General features: G+C 37.9%; 1 protein-coding gene across 2 annotated transcripts in view; it reads left to right on the plus strand.

Moving 5' to 3' along the window:
- The window catches only part of LAMA4 (laminin subunit alpha 4), a 150,524-nt gene that overhangs the window by 115,248 nt on the left and 11,838 nt on the right, over positions 1 to 23,438 (plus strand). For both annotated transcript variants that reach the window (XM_082855560.1, XM_082855561.1), the window contains exons 18-31: positions 4 to 128; positions 2,527 to 2,703; positions 3,377 to 3,522; positions 4,173 to 4,335; positions 5,219 to 5,352; positions 5,817 to 5,988; positions 9,052 to 9,183; positions 10,609 to 10,751; positions 12,348 to 12,486; positions 12,942 to 13,079; positions 14,721 to 14,854; positions 16,004 to 16,168; positions 18,003 to 18,156; positions 23,084 to 23,271. In XM_082855560.1, the coding sequence (XP_082711686.1) occupies positions 4 to 128; positions 2,527 to 2,703; positions 3,377 to 3,522; positions 4,173 to 4,335; positions 5,219 to 5,352; positions 5,817 to 5,988; positions 9,052 to 9,183; positions 10,609 to 10,751; positions 12,348 to 12,486; positions 12,942 to 13,079; positions 14,721 to 14,854; positions 16,004 to 16,168; positions 18,003 to 18,156; positions 23,084 to 23,271 (2,110 nt within the window). The remainder of the gene's footprint in view (positions 1 to 3; positions 129 to 2,526; positions 2,704 to 3,376; positions 3,523 to 4,172; positions 4,336 to 5,218; positions 5,353 to 5,816; positions 5,989 to 9,051; positions 9,184 to 10,608; positions 10,752 to 12,347; positions 12,487 to 12,941; positions 13,080 to 14,720; positions 14,855 to 16,003; positions 16,169 to 18,002; positions 18,157 to 23,083; positions 23,272 to 23,438) is intronic.

Genomic DNA, 23,438 nt, shown 5'->3' on the forward strand with positions numbered 1-23,438 from the left:
CAGAAGTTGTCCCTCAGCTCCTGGATCAGCTTCGCACGGTAGAGCAGAAGCGACCTGCAAGCAACGTTTCTGCCAGCATCCAGAGGATCCGAGAGCTCATTGCTCAGACCAGAAGCGTTGCCAGCAAGGTAACCAGTGAAAGGAGTCGTCATCAGTCACTGGGTGATAATGATAGCATGAGGCTGAGCTCAGGCTCCTTGGGCAGCTTCCAGAGCTGGAAACTTTCTACTATATTATCCAACTTGGTAGTTCTCAGCTCCATCCGTTCATTAGAATCACATGAGGAGCTTTGAAAACCAAACCAATTCCTGGTCCCAACCTCAAAGCAATACTCAATGCTCTCTAGAGGAAGGGCTCAGAACCTGTATTTTTTTGAAGCTCCTCAGTGATTCTAATGTGTAACCAAGATTAAGAAGCACACATTTAACCTAGTCAACAAAGCTCGTAGAGCAAAAGGAATCAAGGAAAGCTAACCCCACTAAAAGACTCAATTTTTTTATTATTATTATTATTCATTATCCTAACAGCTGTCTTTGTGCAGTTACTATATGGAATAATCTTGCTCATCTACCTCTTCAAAGAATTCTCTAGTGCAACATAGATGATATGAAGCTTTTACTGACCTCTCTACAGGCTTAACACATAGCAGCTAAACTGAACAATTTCAACAAAGACCTCATCCTGAGATGCTATACAGAAGCAACACAACACCATAACTAGTGCTGGCATTAGTGGGAAATATCCTGACACAGCAATTAACGTTTTCAGTGTGGCAAAACATGGCTTCTTCTTGGCCCCCTTTCTAATTTGTTTTTTATTAATTTATAGACCAGCATTATTTTTTACAACCAAATTATATGGTTTTATTTTTTCAATTGAGAGTCAGCCTGAACAGACTGTTGGTCCTAATTACTGACAGAATTAAGAACTGGAAATCAACTATTTTGTAATGAAGGAAATTATTATTGGTAAATATACCCAACTTTTTTTTTTTTTCTTTTTTGCGGTATGCGGGCCTCTCACTGTTGTGTCCTCTCCCGTTGCGGAGCACAGGCTCCGGACGCACAGGCTCAGCAGCCATGGCTCACGGGCCCAGCTGCTCCGCGGCATGTGGGATCTTCCCGGACCGGGGCACAAACCCGTGTCCCCTGCATCGGCAGGCGAACTCTCAACCACTGCGCCACCAGGGAAGCCCCCAACTTTTAAATGATATATGATAATTGGTCCCACCCCACAAATCACCTTTTTTAGATACCTTGAAGAACATTTCAAAAAAGATTTATTGTCAAGAAGTGGCATTTCCAATGCTAGGTTTCTGTGAATGCCTTCTGGTAGTTTTATTTCTATGGGGTAGAATTTGGGGGCCTTAATCACCTGAAACCATTTTCTGAAGAGAGTCTTGGCAATGCCTTTGGGGCCCACACAGCTCCCCAAAGGGAGATGTTTTCTATGCATATATACATCTTTTTCAAACTCTCAGTTTTTACAAAGGAACTTTAATCCCATACACTGCTTGATTGTTCATTAAGATTTATTGTGCTTTACTCAACTGGCAACATAAGACAGCTGCACTCTAGGCACTTGGAAATATAATCTTGAACTCACTGACCATCAGTATTAATCAAATTAATATTATTCAGTTATGTAATACATCTATTTATTCATAAATATTTGCATAAACGACATGAATATACACAGTCCACCTACTTATTAATACTCTGAAAATCACCTCGAATCAGACCAGTTCAGCACGTTATATTGGGCCTCTTAGAAATGTATTTACTAAATCCTGCTTTGTTGTGATGCCTTTCTAAGGATCATTATAAGAAACATCTTAATGAACTCATCACTACAGTTATTATAATGATAAAGCCAGGCACTGGAAAACACTTTACAGTTATCTGGTTTCATTCTCATAACAAATTTATTGTCCTCATTTTACAGATGAGGAAACTACAGGTTAAGTGATTTGCTCATGGTTCCATAGCTAGTAAGTGGCAGAGCCAGGTTTTAAGACCCCATCTAAGACTTCAAAGCTGGCCTCTAGACCCCTCCCAACTGTCCAGACATGATCAAGGATATTGCTCACAGCCTCACCCCATGCTCCTCTTTTGAAGACCCTAGGGAAAAGGTCCTAGCTATATTAGTACCCAAGATTAGTTATTATTCTCCTGATCAATTAGTTGTTAATTTTATGGGCCTTGTGAATTGTATAACTGACCAAGTATCCCTTCAAGCTGTTTAGTTCACCTTAACCCATTGTGGAATGCATATTTATCCTCATTCTTAGACCTACTTTGTCACCTTTTTGTTCTGCTTTCTTTCACCTCACTTTAAATTTAAACTGTATTATCTTCCTTAAATCCTTTCTCCAACAAGTTGAGGACATAAGTAAACAAAGGCTTGGAGGTCACGGGTAAAGCTCAGAGACCTCATAAGGAATGAGGGAAGCCCATTGAGAACCATGGGAAAGCACTATGCCCATTTCTGCGGAGTACTTTTAATGGAATAATTTTGTAACTCCAGATCCAAGTCTCCATGATGTTTGATGGTCAGTCGGCAGTCGAAGTGCATCCCAAAGCCAGAATGGATGACTTAAAGACCTTTACGTCCCTGAGCCTGTACATGAAGCCTCCTCCTGTGAAGCAACCAGAGCTGGGTGGGACTGCAGATCAGTTCGTCCTATACCTCGGAAGCAAAAACGTAAGAGCATGTGGTTGTAAATGATGGAATAATGTTGAAAGGAAAGATAAGTGCTTTTTCTCTTGCCTTAAAACAAAGCTACCTGTGCAAATAAACAAAATTTCTATTCTAGCACCTCAAAAGGTATAGACCATTTTAAGGCCAAGACTAAAGTAGTGACTTTAGGACAAGTAATTTCTTCTCTGTGTGGGATATTTCTGTGGTTTCTTCATATCGGCCTCACACTGCTAACTCTGAGGAGTCTGAATGCAGCATTTCAAAGACACCCAAAGTACAGAGGCCTATTATGTTTAATGCTGAACCCTGCTTTGAAGGTGCATAGCAATCGGTATTGCCAGGCTGCATTATATCCCCAGATTAACCAAACAAGGTTAGCACACTCCTGACAGCCATCAAATGTCCACAAGCCCACAGTTGCTTGCCTTCCTGCCCAAGGTATATTTGGACAGGCATGGAGGGATTGGGGGGAGGGGCAGCACACTGATGCAGCCACAGGGAGGCTGCAAAGAACGAGGCGCTGCCCAGTCTAATGGGCACTTTGGTAATAATTCAAGCCAGACATGCCTTATATACAGCCAAGCATCTGGATTGCTAATTGTCTTTTAAAGAAATGAGAACGAAAGATGATATTCATTCATATGGATTTTATTTAAGAGACTTCTTGACATTTCAGGCCAAAAAAGAGTACATGGGTCTTGCAATCAAAAATGATAACCTGGTGTACGTTTATAATTTGGGAACTAAGGATGTAGAGATTCCCCTGGACTCCAAGCCTGTCAGTTCCTGGCCTGCTTACTTCAGCATTGTCAAGATTGAAAGGTAAGGTGAATCCGTGACACAGGGCTCATCTGCAAATTTCATAAAAAATCTGTTGAATGCACTCACGCACGCACACACACACACAGTCTTTCTATGGATGTTGCTCCTCTTTCTTCCATTATTCCTGTACTCCTTCACAAATACCTTAGTGGAAAACAAAAAATTAGAAAGAATAGTCATCACTTCTAAAGAGCAATCTGATTATTAGATTTTTTTAATCTGGCCAATCCATGAATTGATTCCAAGATGGAATGTCTTTTTTTCCCTTTCCCTTTGATTGTTGACATTATATAAATGCTCATGAAAGTGACAAAATCAAATCACCAATTCTGTGATGAAGGGACATTCACATTTTGACATTTAAATAAAAAACAAACATATTTTCAGGCTTCCCTGGTGGCTCAGTGGTTGAGAGTCCGCCTGCCGATGCAGGGGACACGGGTTCGTGCCCCGGTCCGAGAAGATCCCACATGCCGTGGAGTGGCTGGGCCCGTGAGCCATGGCCGCTGAGCCTGCGCATCCGGAGCCTGTGCTCCGCAACGGGAGAGGCCACAACAGTGAGAGGCCCGTGTATCGCAAAACAAAAAAAAAAAACATATTTTCTACAAATTATCTGGCTAATAAAGAGTGAAAATTCTTTATCTGAACAGGGTAGGAAAACACGGAAAGGTGTTTTTAACAGTCCCAAGTCTAAGTAGCACCGCAGAAGAAAAGTTTATTAAAAAGGGGGAATTTGCGGGAGATGACTCCTTGTTGGATCTGGATCCTGAGGACACTGTGTTTTATGTTGGTGGCGTGCCTTCAAACTTCAAGGTGAGCTATCCAGCTATATTTTGACTTATTGCAAATCTACAGTGATTGTTTTTAGAAGTCCATAAAGCCTACAGTGATTCAGCGCTTGGATGGAAACCTTAATATCTTAAAAAAAAGAGTTTAGCTCAGTGGGTGGTAGAATTCTGAATTAGGATCTATAAATCTGCTGCTTAAATCTGGTCTGTGCTACCCATATTTTCATAGTGTCAAATACTTGCAAGCTATATCTAACACTTGAATATCAATTTATTTCATTCTGATACATGCATATGTAATTAATTACCCCCACCTACTGCAGGAATGTCTGTACCTTGTGGGTTTATAGCTAGTCTTCAGGTTTACAGACGACAGTTTCAAAAATTCCGTTATCTCAGCTAATATACAGGCATGAAATGAAATACCTAGGATGAGGGAGGGGGTGGGGTCTAGGAGGGGAGATGAGACCTGTTGAAGGGCAGATACAGGAAAGGCCCAGGAAGACAGGGAGTTGATCCAGGATTTCAGTTGCAGAACTGTTACTCACTAGTGAGAGGCACATTATTGAACCTCTCTGAGAATTACTTACCCTCTCTTTATGTGAGGACAGGAATACCTACCTCACAGAGCTGGTGTAAGGATTGACTTTGGTCATGAATCCACAGTCAGGTGTGTGACTGGCACATATTATATGCTCAATAAACCCCACCCTCTCTGCTAAGATATGGACAACTGAAAAATCTTTGTTATTCTAGATGGTTTAGCATAGAATAGACACAAACTCAGGTCTAGAAAGATATTTCTATCAGTGGGAAGGTCCCCTTGACCTACTGTTGTCTCACTGCCTGATCTGTGTGGACTGGATGAGATGTGGTCATGGCACAGTTGACTTCACCTTGTTTCACAGCTCCCTGCCAGCTTAAACCTGCCTGGCTTCGTTGGCTGCCTGGAATTGGCCACTTTGAACAATGATGTGATCAGCTTGTACAACTTTAAGCACATCTATAATATGGATCCCTCCAAATCAGTGCCCTGTGCCAGGTAAGAACGTGTTAAGAGTACTAAAAATTTGATAGCCAGGCAAGAGCTGCAGATGAGACAAGTGTGGGTAAATATTCAGGTTTTCAATCTTTTTTGGGGGGAAACCAGTTTTGAAACTGCATAATAGTCATGCTTGCACACAACTTTTCAGTTCTTCTCTATCATAATGAGCATGCACTATTATTAAAAGTGTTAAACTACTTGTTTGCAGCTTCGGTTTCAGATTCCAGAGACTGGGGTCTCACTGGAACCTTCTGTTATCTTAGCACATAGGGTAGAGAAAAAAAATCCATTACAAACAATTTGTTTAAATGCTTCTTTGTGTCTCCCATGCAGACATCAGGACTTCATTTAAATGCTATTAAGGCCCATGAAAAATGTCGTGAGAATGGGTTAAAAGGGCCTCATTTGAAAAGCATAACAGAAGCTGTCATATTGATATGATCCTTGTATTTTTATTTCAGAGATAAACTGGCCTTTACTCAGAGTCGGGCTGCCAGCTATTTTTTCGATGGTTCTAGTTATGCCGTGGTGAGGGATATCACAAGGAGAGGGAAATTCGGTCAGGTGACTCGCTTTGACATAGAAGTTAGAACACCAGCTGACAACGGCCTTGTGCTCCTGATGGTCAATGGAGTGAGTAAAAATAAAAATCCTACATCTTCTCCCTTGTTGCCTTTACTTTCTGCTGTGCATGTTTCTAGGAACCTTCCCAGGTTGAGTGTGTCATGCCATCAAACTGAAGTTTTAGCTTAGAAAGCAAAATTGGGTTTTTTTCCCTTCAGGGAAATGATGTCAGCAGTAAGTAAAAGCAGCCATGAGATGCATTTCCCTGCAGTACGTTTTTGGATGTATATTAAATATAACCCCTTTAATAAACTAAGGGAACTTTAAGGAAAATCAGCACCAAGATTTAGGCGAGCATGTGTCTACAGAAATTTAGCACTGACTTTTTAAATCATATGCCCTAATCAGTTAAAAAGAAGTTTGCATGCTTAATATATGTGTGTGTGTGTGTGTGTGTGTGTGTGTGTGTGTGTGTGTATATACACACACACATATATCTCTTTATTTATTAATGATATACATATACTACATATGAATATAATATTCAAAACTAGGAAAAAGATAATTTATATAAAAACTGAATAAAAATAAATACAATTTTAAAATAAAGATGAAGTAAAATAAAATTAATTTTATTTTGCTAATGATACAAGAATTATTAATGGCAGTGTTAGTGAGAACAGTGTAATTAAACATGCTTAAGTATTTTTGAAAGTCTCATTAAACGCATTGTGATACAAGTTTTGTCCTGAGTCCAGTTTATTTCAATACTAAGTTCTATTGGCTATCATAACTAGACAAGATACCTCATATAAATAAATATGTAGGAAATATATGATTGGCTGTGCTTACTAAATCATGGTATGGTTATTCAGTCTCATTCACCAATTGGCAAAAGTTGTCTTTGAAATTCAGCTGGCAGATTTTCATCTTTCCTGATGTCAGTTCTTGCAAGGTAATCAGATATTGTATCATTTTGTAAACTTTAACAAAGGAATTCAAGACCATTAAAAATCTTCATTTGAAAGACTTTTAAACAGGTTAGAAATTTCTTTCCAGAAATGTTTTAATAGTGCAGATATGAGAGTTTTTATGGTAGTATACTTACATTCTTTTCATCAACAAATTTACTTACCAATAGAAAACTTTTCCATATACATTTTTAAAAACCATCTCCCCAGGGCTTCCCTGGTGGCACAGTGGTTAAGAATCCGCCTGCCAATGCAGGGGACGTGGGTTTGAGCCCTGGTCCAGGAAGATCCCACATGCCGCGGAGCAGCTAAGCCCCTGCACTACAACTACTGAGCCTGTGCTCTAGAGCCCACAAGCCACAACTGCTGAGCCCATGTGCCACAACTACTGAAGCCCGTGCACCTAGAGCCCGTACTCCACAACAAGAGAAGCCACCGCAATGAGAAGCCCACACAGTGCAATGAAGAGCAGCTCCTGCTTGCCACAACTAGAGAAAGCCCGCGTGCAGCAACTAAGACCCAATGCAGCCATAAATAAATAAATACATACATACATACATACATACATACATAATTTTTTTAAAAAAAACCATCTCTCCAGAGTACAACTTTCTTCCCTGCCAAAATAGTTTCTCATCCATTGTTACAGTGCCCCTACCTTGAAATTACAGATCAAGTATGTTTTTTTTAGTAGCTAGTAGGTTTTATACTACTAAAAGACATTTGTCATCACAAATGAAGGTCAATAAATTTAGAATAATTCATTTTATAAGGAAAATGTGTAACTCTCTTGAAACTTAACAGCATTTTTAGTAACTTACAGGAAATAATCTGCAAACATCTACATGTCTCAAAATATTTTCACATCACTGTATCTCAGTAGAAAATTACTGTAAATAGTCTATTATTAAGTGACCTCACTCATAAATCCATGTAACCAGGCACACATAAACATCAATAATTGCAATAGGCTAAACAGAAAGAAATGAGTGGGGGGCCATGGCCTGCCTTCAAGTGTGGAACTTCATTCTCAAAGCCTCACATACTGTGTGAATCTAAATCCCATGAAAATCCATCCAAAGGACAAAATGAAGACCCAGAGTCAATCCACGTATTAAATATTAAAAGTTAGCTGCTTTCTCTATTTTAGAGTTTTAAAATGAGTATAAATAGAAGTTGAAATATTTTCTTTCTATACCTCAGTGGATTTTGTTCCACATTCTCAAGAGTATATAAATTCTGCCCAAAAGATCACTTTCTGTGAAATAGGGACTTTCCATAATACTTTATTTTTCAACTCCATTGAATTCTTCTTTTTTTTTTTTCAGTCTTTATTGAATTTGTTACAATATTGCTTCTGTTTTTATGTTTTGGTTTTTTGGCTGAGAGGCATGTGGGATCTTAGCTCCCTGACCAGGTATCAAACCTGCACCCCCGTGCATTGGAAGTGCAGAGTCTTAACCACCGGACCATCAGGGAAGTCCCGAAAATCCATTGAATTCTTGTGTCTATGAACTATCTTCTAAAACAAGCAATCCTGACCAGTAAATTACTTGAGTGTTACAGAATTACTTTGGTTCTTGAATATCACATGGTCCAAGTGCGTAATAATTCCGTATTTATCTACGTAACTCCAGTGTTTCAAAATAACACAGGAATGGCCCTCTTTTTCTTAGGTCCATATTTGCTGATAATTTTCTAAGATTCTTTTCAGCATACCTTGGAATTCTTTTTCAATGTTACCAATTTTGCTCTTAAAGTGAAATGTAATCACATCTATTGGCCTGTTATAACTTTGAAATGTTGCCTTAAAGAAGGGCAGTTTGAATACATATGGTCTATAATACTCTGTTTTCAAGATTGTTAAAGGTCAATAAGGTAAATTTTAAATTTCATTAATTCACAAAGTAAATAAAAAACAATAGAAGATAGTTGTTTTAAATTGTAGATAAATATTAAAATTTTGGTGTATAAATGAGACATAACTGCTGATATGGATGTAGTTGTGATTTTTATTTCATAATAAGAATATCATGAGACTTCTTTAGTCTGCAAACAGTTTCAATAATAAAGAATACAGTGTTATTTCTCAAATTCAGCTAAACCTTCTCTTTCATAATAGCAGACGCTCACATCTTATAACTTTTTGTCTTCTCCACAGAGTATGTTTTTCAGCCTGGAAATGCGCAATGGTTACCTACATGTGTCCTATGACTTTGGGTTTAGCAACGGCCCTGTGCATCTTGAAGACACAATGAAGAAAGCTCAAATTAATGATGCAAAATACCATGAGGTACTGATGGTTGCAGTTTGAGTATTTTGTTTTGTTTTATTTGTATTTAGATCTACTGATCTAATCAGATGGTCAAATGAGATAGGTGAGAAAGTAATTAAACTGAACACCTTCACATATAAAAACCAAGTGAAAGGCCCTCACCTACTCAACTCCAGGATAACATTTGCTTTAAAAGAATGGATATTTTATCATATTGGAGTTGGTTTGTTTTAATAAATTTATTTATCTATTTTTGGCTGCGTTGGTTCTTCTTTGCTGTGCACAGGCTTTCTCTAGTTGCCATGAGCGGGGGCTGCTCTTCATTGAGGTGTGCAGGCTTCTCATTGCGGTGGCTTCTCTTGTTGCAGAGCACAGGCTGTATGTGCACGGGCTTCAGTAGTTGTGGCACACAGGCTCAGTAGTTGTGGCACACGGGCTTAGTAGCTCTGCGGCATGTGGAATCTTCCCAGACCAGGGATCGAACCCATGTCCCCTGCATTGGCAGGTGGATTCTTAACCACTGTGCTACAAGGGAAGTCCCATATTGGAGTTTCTAATAAAAGAGTCAGTGAAGATTCATTTTAATTGCTTCATTGATCAAAAGACTCCCATTAATACTCTATCTCTTGATTATGATGGCACTTCTATACATTTGTTGAAAATGAGAGTGTAGATACACAGCCATTTTTTTGCTTTTTCCTTGAGTCCCATTAAATGTAAAAAGAGTAGATATAAGTAAATCATTTCCTTTTAAACCATTTATCCAAAACTTAGAAAATACTAACACAGATTTTCTTATAAAGAAAACCCACAAAGAGTGCTCTTCAGTCCTGAACAGATGTGAAGTATACTGATAATATATTTCTTCTATTTTCACTAACAACTACTTTAAATCTACACTTTAATAAAATATATAAAAGGCATAATATCTTTTAAGTTGAACTGAAATGCAGAGACTAGAGGCTATATTTCTCTTTTCAGTTCAAAGTCCATAGCCTTCATGAGGATGGTTTACAAAGAATATTTTAACTATTTCTCTGACTGGCATTTTCCCACATTCATTAAAGCATCTCACTACACCACCAAAAAATGACACCTGGCAGCATTCAGTCCAGGGCCCAGAAGGTAACTGTTTATAATTTTTTTCCTGAATCCCCTCAGAGGGGCAAAATAAAACAGTTGGTCTCATAGCAAAATTTTTCTTGGGCTAGCCCTATCTCCATATGGAAACCCTTCTCCAGCAAATATGAACTTCTGGTTATGTAAGAAAGAGTTTTCATGTCTGTGAGTAAGAAAGGAAGATCTTATTCCCCACTTTGTGAACAAACAAGCATAAGAACATGGAGGCCCAGCTCTTACAACCAGAATAATTAAAATATATAGCAGTCTTCAAAAAGGTGATTGTTAAGCAGTGATCAACTTACTATGCACTATTTCTCCCAGATCTCAATCATTTACCACAATGATAAGAAAATGATTTTGGTAGTTGATAGACGACATGTCAAGAGCATGGACAATGAAAAGATGAAAATACCTTTTACAGACATATACATTGGAGGAGCTCCCCCAGAAATCTTAGAATCAAGGTAAGCTTTTTTGCTGTTGTTAAGCTGCTTGTTCCTAACGAAGCACTGGGCTGAGGATTCAACATCCAGGAGAGGTGTAGTAAATGTTTGAGCATTCCCACCTACTATTTTTGTACACGTTTACAGAAGCACACACACAGCCATTCACCCGTGGGCCCTGTGCAGCTAGTCCTCATGACCCCCTTAAATTGTCATCTAGTAGATGTGATCTACAGATTTCTTTAATTAGTTATTACTCTTAGAACATAGTCTAATGCAGTATTTCTTATCCGCAAGAGGAAAGGTGGAGCATGTGTATTATGTGAAAACAAAGAAGCGTTGTGTTCATTTACTTTTGTTTTAGTATTAATTTAGACTTATTTGAACTCTCAAATAGCATCTTAGGGTAAACAAAAATTTTAAGCCTGTGGGGGTTGTGAATTAAGTATAATGAAACATTAATATATTCAAAATTTCAGCTGTCTCATTACCATCAGTTCATAGCATCAGAGACTCTTAAAACTGAGAGACAACTTCAGGATATTCCAGTCCAGTCACTCTCAACCCTGCTTCACATTAGAATAAACTAGAGAACTTTTATAAACATCGTTACCCATGACCATTCTCCAGAAATTCTAATTGTTCTGGGATGAGGCCCCAACCGTAAGCTTCCTTTCCAAACTAAATATCCTCTTCAATTCCTTCAGCCATGCCACATGGGATATTTAACCATTATGGTTGCTGTATGTGCACCTCAGTCTGTCAATTAGCATGATCATGCAGGTATGATCTTGTCAGAGCAGAGTAAAGTGGGACTGTTACCCCTTAATTTGGCCAGTGTTCACCTAAAATACATGGAAGTCATTGTAACTTGCTCAAAATTAACTTCATATTCATACAATACCCAATAATGTGTTCTTGGGCACTTCCTATCTTAGCCATAATGATGGGTGCTAGGATTACAGTTTTGAGCAAAATGCCATCCTTAATCTTAAAGATAAAGGATTTCTCACTTTCCTATTGCTCCAGAGGCCCAGCGTTCACTAAAAACTTCTCTAGCCTTAGTTGATTAGTGTGTTGCAGATACATTAAGGACAAGTAAATGAGTTCATGACCCAAGTGGATTAGTGGAAGACTGAAGACCCGGGTTCAAATCCTAACTTACCACTTGTGACATTAAAAAAAATTACTTAATATTTCTCAGTTTCACTTTATAGGTAAACCATGTGAAACTGCCAATTTTTGACCCATACATATGTCAGTTCATTATGGTTCAACCTATTAATCATCTGTAAAAGGGAAATAATAACATCACCATCTATATCACTGAATTGTTATAGAGATAAAATGAGCTAATGTAAGTTAAAGGATCTTGAAAATTATAAAGAAGTAAACAAATTGGCTTCGTGCAGAATAAAGCTGTTCTGTATGCAAAGATTAGACATTACTGTGTGCTTATGAAAGAAGGTATGAGAATATGAATAATTATACAGCTATTAAAAATAACTATAAATAAAATCAAATTTTTATATCCTACATATGTAGGGTAACATCATCATCACCACCACTACCATCATCATCATGGCTATATCAGTAAAGACTAATTTTCTTTTCCAGGACCCTAAGAGTACACCTTCCCCTGGATATCAATTTCAGAGGATGTATGAAGGGTTTCCAGTTCCAAAAGAAAGATTTCAATTTATTAGAACAGACAGAAACCCTGGGAGTTGGTTATGGATGCCCAGAAGACTCTCTTGTAAGTACACGATCAAAAGGTTTTTAATAAATAGACAAGAAATTTACTGCTCTTAAAAGCTGAAAAAGCTCTTTTCTCTGTAATCCTGTGTACACCTTGGGCTCTTTTCTGCCACCAGTGGAAAGAAGAATCATTAAGCTAAAAAGGCTTGTGGGGATCCTCTGTGACTTGTCCAGTTGCTTCACTTTTCAATGGTTGGGGCTACCAAAGCCCAGAGAGGCTGCGTGAGCATCTTCACTCACTCATGGTGGAGGAAGTAGGGGAGCTGAAACCCCATCTTTTAGAGGCATACAGAAGGAAGGCTAGCATGCCTGAATTCCAGTATAAACCAGAAATTAAAACATAACTATTAACATAGGAACTAGCAGATAAGGCCTTTGGTATGTAAGAAATGGGCATTTTAAGCTTTTTGACAATTATCCAAACACTGTATTCCTACTTTCTTTGGCACACAGATATCTCGCAGAGCATATTTCAATGGACAGAGTTTCATTGCTTCAATTCAGAAAATATCTTTTTTTGATGGCTTTGAGGGAGGTTTTAATTTCCGAACATTACAGCCAAACGGGTTACTGTTCTATTATGCTTCAGGGGTAAGTATTTGTTTTTCCCTGTGGAATCTTCTTTGTGGCAATTGTTTTGTCTGTTAAAAATACTTTTAAGCACCTTAAAAGTGATTTTCAATTCAGATTAATTTTGACTCGTGTACACACACAAATGTCTCATTTCCGACACTTTGTAAAATATTATATATGTTGTATATGAGGAGTTTTTAACCTGGGCTTCATAGACCCACCTCTCAGGGGTTCATGGAAAGAATTCAGTGGGTCTGTGAACTAGGTGAGAAAAAATTACAACTTTATTTTCTCTAACTACAATTTAGCATTTTCTTCAATTGTGAATGTTGGCAACAAACCACAGTAATATTAGCAGTACCTGTCACTTTGTCATTAATAGAAATCACAGGTATTTTTCATTGCACATTATAGTAGTCACAGGTATCTCAAAATATTTTTGCTCATTGCTACTTCTAAATTGCAGTAGTTATTAGATCTGCTAATAGATTTTATTATTTAGTGCCTTAATGTAGAAGTACATATATAACTATATCACATATTTATTGTTTCAATATTTTGAAACTGTATTTCAATGTAATTGGTTTCCTTTGTATTCCTACATATTTTGTTCAGTGATTTTAAAATATTTTATGAAGGGGTCCATATGTATCACCAAACTGCCAAAAGAGTGCATAGCACAAAAAATGTTAAGAACCTCTGTGTATATATACAAACTCATGTGTGATTCAGTTTGTGAAATAGTTCTTGAATTTGGTATAGAACACTGTAGCTCAGCTTATAAAGATATGCTGTGTTGAGAATACAATAAGGTTTGTAAAAGTTTGGTGACCTTAAGTTCTAACTGATTTATCTCTGAAAAGGTCATCACCAATATATACACTGATGGACCAAGTCATAATATGATTTATAAAAGCAGCTTTTACTTTTCATTCTTATTACCTTGTATCTGTCACATTTATATCCAATTTAAATCAGTAGCATCTGTGAGAATTTACCCAAAACACTTTGTAGGACCTCTGCCACCAAACCTGCCTCAGATTACCATGGTTAGTTAAATAATACCTTTTGTCCACAAAAAGTAGTTATGTTGAGGGCTAACTGTAGAGGTTGATGCCCACATAGGGAAGAGAAGGAAGATTATCATTTTGCCAATATTTTAAGACAAGCAATAAGCAAATTCAGAAAACGATGTTAACTTCTGCTATTTTAAAATTTTTCTGCCTCTGTAGATGAAAAGTGAAACATTTTTAAAAGCCACATTAGCAAATTAACCCATGCCTGGTCATCTAGCTACATCCCCAAGGAAATTCAAATATTGCCTTTTCAAAAGTGAGACTGATGACAGAATAGAAATGCCTGAGTTAAGAAAGTAACTGATGCTGGGATGACAACTACTTAGCATGACAAAATCACCTGAAATTTTCAGTTCAAAATACAGGAAATTCCTCTTTCCATTGAAATGTATCTGATTTTATAGGTAACACCAATACAAGCAATAGAGTATTTTGTTGTTGTTGTTCATAGAAATTATTTTTCAAGCAAATTTCCCACACGATGGGTGTTCCTTTAAGCAGTCCCATTAAGTAAGTGTTGAAGACGTGTCCATCTTTTGGATACCTGGCCTCCCTAGTTAAAAAATCTGTGCTTGCATTTCAGTCAGACGTGTTCTCCATTTCATTGGATAATGGCACTGTGATCATGGATGTAAAGGGAATCAAGGTGCAGTCGGCAGATAAGCAGTATAATGACGGGCTGTCCCACTTCATCATTACCTCTGTCTCCCCTGCAAGGTACAGCTCCTCACTTTATTTTCTTTCTACCAGATGGCTTTATCTGTAGGGCATGATTCTGTCCAGTGACCACTGTGAATAATAGGCTATACTATTACTTTTTTTTTTTTTTTTTTTTTTTTTTTGCGGTACGTGGGCCTCCCACTGTTGTGGCCTCTCCCGTTGTGGAGCACAGGCTCCGGACGCGTAGGCTCAGCGGCCATGGCTCACGGGCCCAGCCGCTCCGCGGCATGTGGGATCCTCCCGGACCGGGGCACGAACCCGTGTCCCCTGCATCGGCAGGCGGACTCCCAACCACTGCGCCACCAGGGAAGCCCTATACTATTACTTTTATAGTGTTTAAAAAAATGATAGAAGGAACAACTTACCTTCTTTTTAAAAAATTGATATTAATTTTTAAGACATGCCAAATAAATCACTATAAAATTAACTAACAGGTATGTAAAGTTTTTTTCCCAGTGAAACCATAAGCTATAATCTCCTTGAGAGAAGTACCTGCACATAGCACTTACTAAATGGAGTGCAGTGTTTTGCACATAGAAGGAGCTCAGCAAATAATTGGTTTCATTAGGTTTTAATTAAACAATTGAGAATGTTGCATTTACGGCCACATTTTAAAAAGTCTAATAATTTTATCTTTAACATATGTAATACTGAGTTTCTTTTTCATAAAAAGAAAGTCTTTCTGGAAAAAGAAAGAAATTTCCGTTGTAGACTGCTGCTGTTCTATGTCCACTTCTATGGAGCCCTCCCATTATAAAAAACATTAATAGGTCTTTTCAAGACACCATTTCCAATCACTATCAGTGTGCTTTACAATGAAAATAGTTTCCCACAAGTGTGATTAAATGATCACCATGATTTATGTTCTGATTTTTCCACACCAAAAAAAAAAATAAAAAGTTGCCGATGACTAGTCATCTGAACTTGCTTCTATGGGTTTAAATTCTAGTCATAGTTTGGAGAGTCTTTTCTGCCTATAGACGTAGTCAGCCGTTTTATCCTGAGTCTCACGAAGAGTTTGGCAACTTGTTATCTTGTCATTAACCAGATGTTCCATTTCAATTCCATGAGAAAACCTGCAACCTAGAATGGAACTCGAGGTAAAATGTTAGCTGTGTAGTGCTTAAAGAAGCTTTTTCCTTACAGGTATGAATTGATAGTAGATAAAAGCAGACTTGGGAGTAAGAACCCTACCAAAGGAAAAGTGGAACAGACACAAGCAGATGAAAAGAAGTTCTACTTTGGTGGCTCACCCATCAGTCCCCAGTATGCTAATTTCACTGGCTGTATAAGCAATGCCTACTTTACCAGGTATAATATTTTTATTATTCATAAATCTGCATGATTGATAAAGAAGATCAAGTTGATAATGAAAATATTTATGGTGTTAAAACTTAGAGCTATGAAATATCAGAGGCATTAGAGGGTAGTAATTAAAAGCTTGCATGTGCTTGAGAAACTGACACACTTGGGTTTGTGTGTAGGTGTTTTGCCTTTTAATTTCTGTATGACATTGGCTAAGTAAGCCTTCATTTCTTCACCTGCAAATTGCAGATAATAACAGGGCCTGCCTGGTAGACTTGTTATGAGGATTAAATGAGATAATGTGCATAAAGCACCTGGCGTACAGCAAACTATAAATATTAAATGCGATTATTTCTGTACTTATTATCAATGGTATAGTACAGAGCAACATACCCAAATCATCCTTAAAGGTCTCAGAAAGTCTTTTTTAACTTAATGCATGACTTCATTTTTTTCATCATTTTTCTTTTATTGAAATTTAGTTGACGTACAGTATTATGTTAATTTCAGGTGTACTACATAGTGATTTGACATTTGCATATGTTATGAAATGCTCACCAAGATAAGTCTGCTAACCATCTGTCCCCATACCGTTATTACAGTATTATCGACTGTATCCCTTTTGCTGTTTGTTACACGCCAGGGGCTTATTTATGTTGTAAGAGGGGCTTGTACCTCTTAACCCTCTTCACCGGTTTTGCACCCTCACCTCCCCTTTGGCAACCACCCATTTGCTGTCTGTATCTATGGCTCTGTTTCTGTTTTGTTGTCTGTTTTGTTTTTTAGATTCCACATATAAGTGAAGTCATGTAGTATCTGTCTTTCTCCATCTGATTTATTTCACTTAACATAATACCCTCTAGATCCATCCATGTCACACATGGCAAGATTTCATTTTTTGTGGCTGAATAATATTCCATATACATATATATACCACATCTTTATCCATTCATCTATCAGTAGACACTTAGGTTGCTTCCATATTGTGGCTATTGTAAATAATGCTGCAATGAACATAGGGGTACATATATCTTTTCAAATTAGTGTTTTTGTTTTCTTCTGTAAATACCCAGCAATGGAATTGCTGGATCATATGGCAGTTCTATTTTTAATGTTTTGGGGAACCTTCATACTGCTTTGCATAGTGGCTGCACCAGTTTATATTGAGGGTTAGCACATCCTCACTAACACTTGTTATATCTTGTCTTTTTTATGACAGGCATTCTGACGGTGTGAGGTGGTATCTCTTTATAGTTTAATTTGCATTTCCCCGATGATTAGTGTTGTTGAGCATCTTTTCACATGTCTGTTGGCCATCTGTATGTCTTCTTTGGAGAAATGTCTACTTAGGTCCTCTGCCCCCTTTTTTAATCAAGTTGTTTGTTTTTTTTACGTTGAATTGTATGAGTTCTTTGTGTATTTTGTATATTAAGCCTTTATCAGATATATTATTTGCAAATATCTTCTCCCATTCTGTACGCTCCATTTTTGTTTTGTACTTAACAAAGACAGTGAGGGCCCCCTGAGTACAAAAACATGCAAGGAAGGAATTTAATACAGATTACGTAACACAGATGAGGTCCCCATCATCCAGAGCATGGTGAGGGAAAACATGTTCATCTGTCAGAATGTGCTGGTGCCAGGTACAAAGTTATTGGTTAATTGGTTAAATGATCATTTCAAGGGTTCTCATTAAGGTAGTGGTTGGTGGATAAAGGCCCATCATGTACGTGTGCACACACACACATTTTAATTGCTAAAGTTCTTTGACTGCCATAGTTTCATCATGTAATTCTAAACAACATTTTTAAGGTTTTTCTTTCCTCTGTTACAAACACAGGTTGGATAGAGATGTGGAGGTCGAAGATTTCCAGCGGTATTCTGAAAAGGTCCATACTTCTCTTTATGAGTGTCCCATTGAGTCTTCGCCATTGTTTCTCCTTCACAAAAAAGGAAAAAATTCCTCAAAGCCTGAAACAAGTCAGAATAAAAAGGTAAAAGATAATGCCATGCCAACTTCTTGATTGCCCTTGTATTCCACACACACAATTCTAGACACTGATGCTTTATAGAATTTACTCTTGTTTGCAACTGTGTACATATGAAAGATACGATTCCTGTAGTATCTGATATTGCAGTTTACCAGATTTGTTGTATCATTTCTTGTTCCCAGAAAAACAGTTTGAATAAGCTTTTACTCATACTTCCAACTACTTTTCATTACAGTAGTTAAAATTACTCTGTACTTTATAATATATATTATTTATTGTGCTAATTCTCTAGTATCATTTGCTTTCACATAACTATCTCTGGTTTCTGTCACAGTCATGGAAATTATTAGTTTCTGATCTTACCCTGTTTTCCCCTCCTTTCTTGACCTTCATTTTAACCACTCACACAGTTGACCTGTGGCATTAACTAGGGCAGCTCTTTCATCAAATTCTTGAGTCCTAAACTGTGTTCACTGATGACTATTCTTTCTCGTTCATTTACTCCTAGCATGTACACTATTTGCCTTCATTACAAGTGAAAGTCTAATTCCTTCTCATTCTTTCAATCTAACCCTCCCTACTCCTTCCTGGTCAGATGTTAACAATGCACTCAAGTACCAGTGCTCCCATCCTGGTCCAAGCCATCATCATCTCCCATATGAATTACTGTAATAGCCTCCCAAGAAGACTCCCTGCTTTTACCTTGTTGCCCAATAGTATATTCTCAGCACAACAACCAGATCCTTTTAAACATGCGCTATCATGTTACTCCTCTGCTCAAAGTGGCCCCCCACTTCACTCAGAGTAAATGCTCAAGTTCCTACAATGTCATAAGAGGCCCTATATTTTCCAGGCCTCTTTCCCTCACTCACTCTTCTCCTCCCATTGATCTCCTGGCTATTTCTAAAACAGGCCATGTTCACTTCTGCCTAAGATCCTCACTTGAGCTTTCCTCTTGCCTGGACCACTCTTCTTCCAAATATCTGCATGGACAACTCCTTCGCCTTCTAGGACTGCCCAACTGTCATCTGCTCAGTGAGCCCTACCTTAATCCCTATTTTATTTTATTTTATTTTTAAATTGAAGTATAGTTGCTGTATAATATGTTAACAGGTATAAATATAGTGACTCACAATTTTTAAAGGTTATACTCCATGTATAGTTGTTATAAAATATTGGCTGTATTCCCCATGTTGTATAATATACCCATGTAGCCTATTTTATACCTAATAGTTTGTACCTCTTATTTCCCTACCCCTATATTGTCCCTCCACCTTTTCCTCCCCCTACTGGTAACCACTAGTTTGTTCTCTCTGAGTCTGCTTCTTTTTTTGTTATATTCACTAGTTTGTTGTATTTTTTAGATTCCACATATGTGACATCATACAGTATTTGTCTTTCTCTGACTTATTTCACTTCGCATAATGCCTCCAAGTCCATCCATGTTGCTGCAAATGGCAAAATTTTGTTCTTTTTTATGGCTGATTAGTATTCCATTGTGTGTGTGTATATATATATATATATATATATATATATATATATACCACATCTTTTTATCTGTTCATCTGTTGATGGCCATTTAGGTTGCTTCCATATCTTGGCAATTGTAAACAATGCTGCTGTGAACATTGGGGTGCGTGTATCTTGTCAAATCAGAGTTTTTGTTTTTTCAGATATATGTCCAGTAGTGGAATTGCTGGGTCATATGGTAGTTCTATTTTTAGTTTTTTGAGATACCTCCATACTATTTTCCACAGTAGCTGCACCAATTTACATCCCCACCAACAGTGTAAGAGGGTTCCTTTTTCTCCACGTCCTCACCAATTTGTGTTCTTTTTGATGATAGCGATTCTGACAGGTGTGAGGTGGTATCTCACTGTGGTTTTGATTTGCATTTCCCTGATGATTAATGATGTTAAGCATCTTTTCATGTGCCTGTTGGCTTTTGGCATCTCCTCTTTGGAAAGGTGTCTATTCAGGTCTTCTTCCTATTTTTTAATTGGGTTGTTTGTTTTTTCAATGTTGATGTATCTTAGCCCTTATTTTATACCCCAGCCCACCTCCTGCCTTCTACCACTACTACTGATCCTTTATCTTTTCCTAGCTGTTCTTTTTTCCATAGCACCTATCACATTTTACTTTATTATAGACTTTATTTATTATGGTTATTATGAGAGGCCTAATAGTTCATAAATGGAAAATGCACAAATAATATACTCTTTATAGAAAAAGGCAGAAAGCTGTCCTGCAGAGAAAAGGAGAATGAAAGCAAACACTGACAAAAACAATGCTGAGATACCAGAAACATCCAGATAAGGAGTGCCTTAATTCTTCCTAGCTTTCCAATTCCTGATTCTTGCCTGTGGTAGGACCCCCACTACACTTTCTTTTCTTGGATTGCGGAAGATACTCCTATATCCTTATAACACATTTCCCTCTTTGTCTTAAGTAGCTCAACCAGTTTGGCTATAATCTGAAACAAAAGGATCTTGCTAAATTGAAATTGGTACCACCAGTTGGATTGCAACTAATAGACCTTCAGAGAAAGAAATTACACTGGTAAAGTCAAGTCTAGTGGGGTTTAGTGGGAATCCACACACACGTACCCATTTTGGGATAGTAAACTGAGTCTCTGTGTTATATGGTAGCAAAGCAATTGATTAAATTATAACTTTTCTTTTTTTATTGTTATTCAGAGCATATATCCACAGAGGATTTAGGGTATTTGGTTGCCATATATAAATTTTATTAATTTTTGCAGCAGACAAGAGACAGGTCCTAGTCCATGTATTCCCACGGTGAAGCAGACAAAGGCAAGGCTGGTCAGTTGAGACTCGTGATCCAACAAGCCCTGCTTTGCTGAGCCCCCGTCGTCTAAGTTACTGTCACTCTCCTCTCATGGCTAAGTGGATACACTGGTTGAGAAAAAGTGAGATCCTCTCCACTGGAATGGAGAGAATGAAGAATGGCCAGAGTTGGGGAAAGTCCCCGACCCCCACCAATCTCTCACCCGCACCCTCCATGCCACGTGCAAACCATTTCCAGCTTTGTTCCTCAATGAGACAAAGGTGATCAATCTCCCATTATAAGGCTTGTTACTCCACTGGAGTTGGAATACAGTGTGGAGTCAGGGGAAATTTCCCAAGATACATTAGAGGAAAAGAGTCTCCCCGAAGCCCCCACTCCAGCCCGTTCTGCCCACCCGTAGCTTGAAGCTATGGCCGTTATTTATAGGTGAGAGCCTGGGCCAACCAAAAACACATTGGTGACTGGATGTACTTCCTCCATCCAAGAGAGAAGTCTTGCTTTTGTAGCAGTGAATCAGGTTCTGAGTCCTGACAACTATGTGAGGAATGGAAGAAGGGATGGTAGAACCAGGTGGGCTTTTCTTTAGGACAGGTGAGTCTCTGAGCACCACTTCACTTTCTCCAATCTAACCACCACTGAGAGAGTTTCCAGTATCAGGACCCAACTTTAAGAGCCTCTGCCCTGAGAGCAGGGCACTGGCACAGCTGGTCTGCCCTTTAATTCATTCATCTGCCCTCTGCCCACCATACCTGTATTTTCAGGGTAATTCTGGGATTTGCCTGGAACACTGATTTTTTTTGGAGGTCTTATATTTTGCCCATATGAGATTAAGAATTTTATTGTCAGTCTGTTCCAATCTGTATTATTATCTTCTGGAAATTCCACACTGCTTTGTTCGACTAGTAGAAAGCCTCATAGACTTCCAGGACTATTGTGGATTTATTTTTATGTGTATAGTTCTTCTGACATTTCAGTGGGAATTAGGGAGGAGGAAAACTAAATGTGTGCATTCATTCAACAACCTGAACCAGAAATTGTCTTTTCTCCTCTAATCCTGTGTCTCATCCTGACTCTTACTGTGTTCTCCAATTCTCCCTAGTGCCAAACATTTCCTCTCTCTCCACCCTTGCTTTGTTGCAGGATTTCTTCCCAAGTGGGTCAGATCAGGCCACTCCCTGCTTTTAAAACCTGAGTGTCTCCTCATCACCTAAAACACAAGACTCCATTCTTTACCAAGTCATCTAAGGTCCTTTCTGTCCAGCAACAACCTGTCTTCCAATTTGTTGTTTAAAAGCCTATTCTTCCAAATCAATTTTCAGTCCTTAAAAAACAGGAAGCATGTCTCACTCACCTTTCTATTCCCCACCACACACTGCCCATGGAAGGCATGCAGAAACGTTGATTTCTTTCCCCTTCACTCCTACCTATTAGGTACTCAATAAACATTTGCTTGAATAAATAAGTAGATGAATGCTCAGATTTACTTGCATGTACTTTTGCTTCAGAAATTGACTAAATGACCATTAAATAGTAGTCTATAGTTTCACAATTCTAAATTTTAAAATCAGTAGTGCAATTTTAAGAGCACAAGATAGTTTTTAAAAATTGTTTTATATCCTGTCACATAGGTTTGCTACATATCACCAAAAATATTCTTAAATATTTTAAAGATGTTACTAAGTTGTTAACTTTTTATACAGGATGTGTAAATAATATGTGTATTCAAGTGATATTGTTGCATATGATATGAGGATTTTATTGCTTTGTCTCAGGGTTATTTTATTGCCAGCTTTTTCATTTTTCATCATTGATTAAGATGTGCATTTAATTTAAATCACAGAGCACTTGTCTCTATAGCTTCACTATCACAGACTAGAATTTTGGATTTGTTAACATACTCTGTTGTTGTTGTTTGTTGTTACTGCTGCAGCTACTGCTGGCATTTGCTTATGGTGGTAGAGGAAGGAAGAGAGAGGCCTAATATTTTATGAGTGGAAAATGCACAGATAATATACCCTTGAATTATTTATCATCATTATTAATGATAAGAAAATCAAAAATGAATTTTCACTACTAGTATGTCAGTTTTGTCCCTTAAATGATTCATTGCCTATTCTTATAGGGAGAGAAAAGCAAAGATGCTCCTTCATGGGATCCTGTTGGCCTGAAATTCCTAGAGAGGAATGTTCCAAGAGACTCTCACTGCCACCTTTCCAACAGCCCTAGAGCAATAGAGCACGCCTATCAGTACGGAGGGACAGCCAACAGCCGCCAAGAGTTTGAACACTTAAAAGGAGATTTTGGTGAAAAGTAAAGTAACATACTATCCTTTCAGAAACTTGATGCCATGGCTGGGCTGCATCCTTATTTGCTATATGTCATCCTTTTCCTGTAATTTTTCTGTGCCAAATTAATCGTATTCGTTTATCATCAAAACAAATACTAAATAGTACATGATCCATACTGTCCAACAAATA

Source organism: Leucopleurus acutus (genome assembly GCF_964270905.1).
Source record: "Leucopleurus acutus genome assembly, chromosome: 15".
NCBI classification, from domain to species: domain Eukaryota; kingdom Metazoa; phylum Chordata; class Mammalia; order Artiodactyla; family Delphinidae; genus Leucopleurus; species Leucopleurus acutus.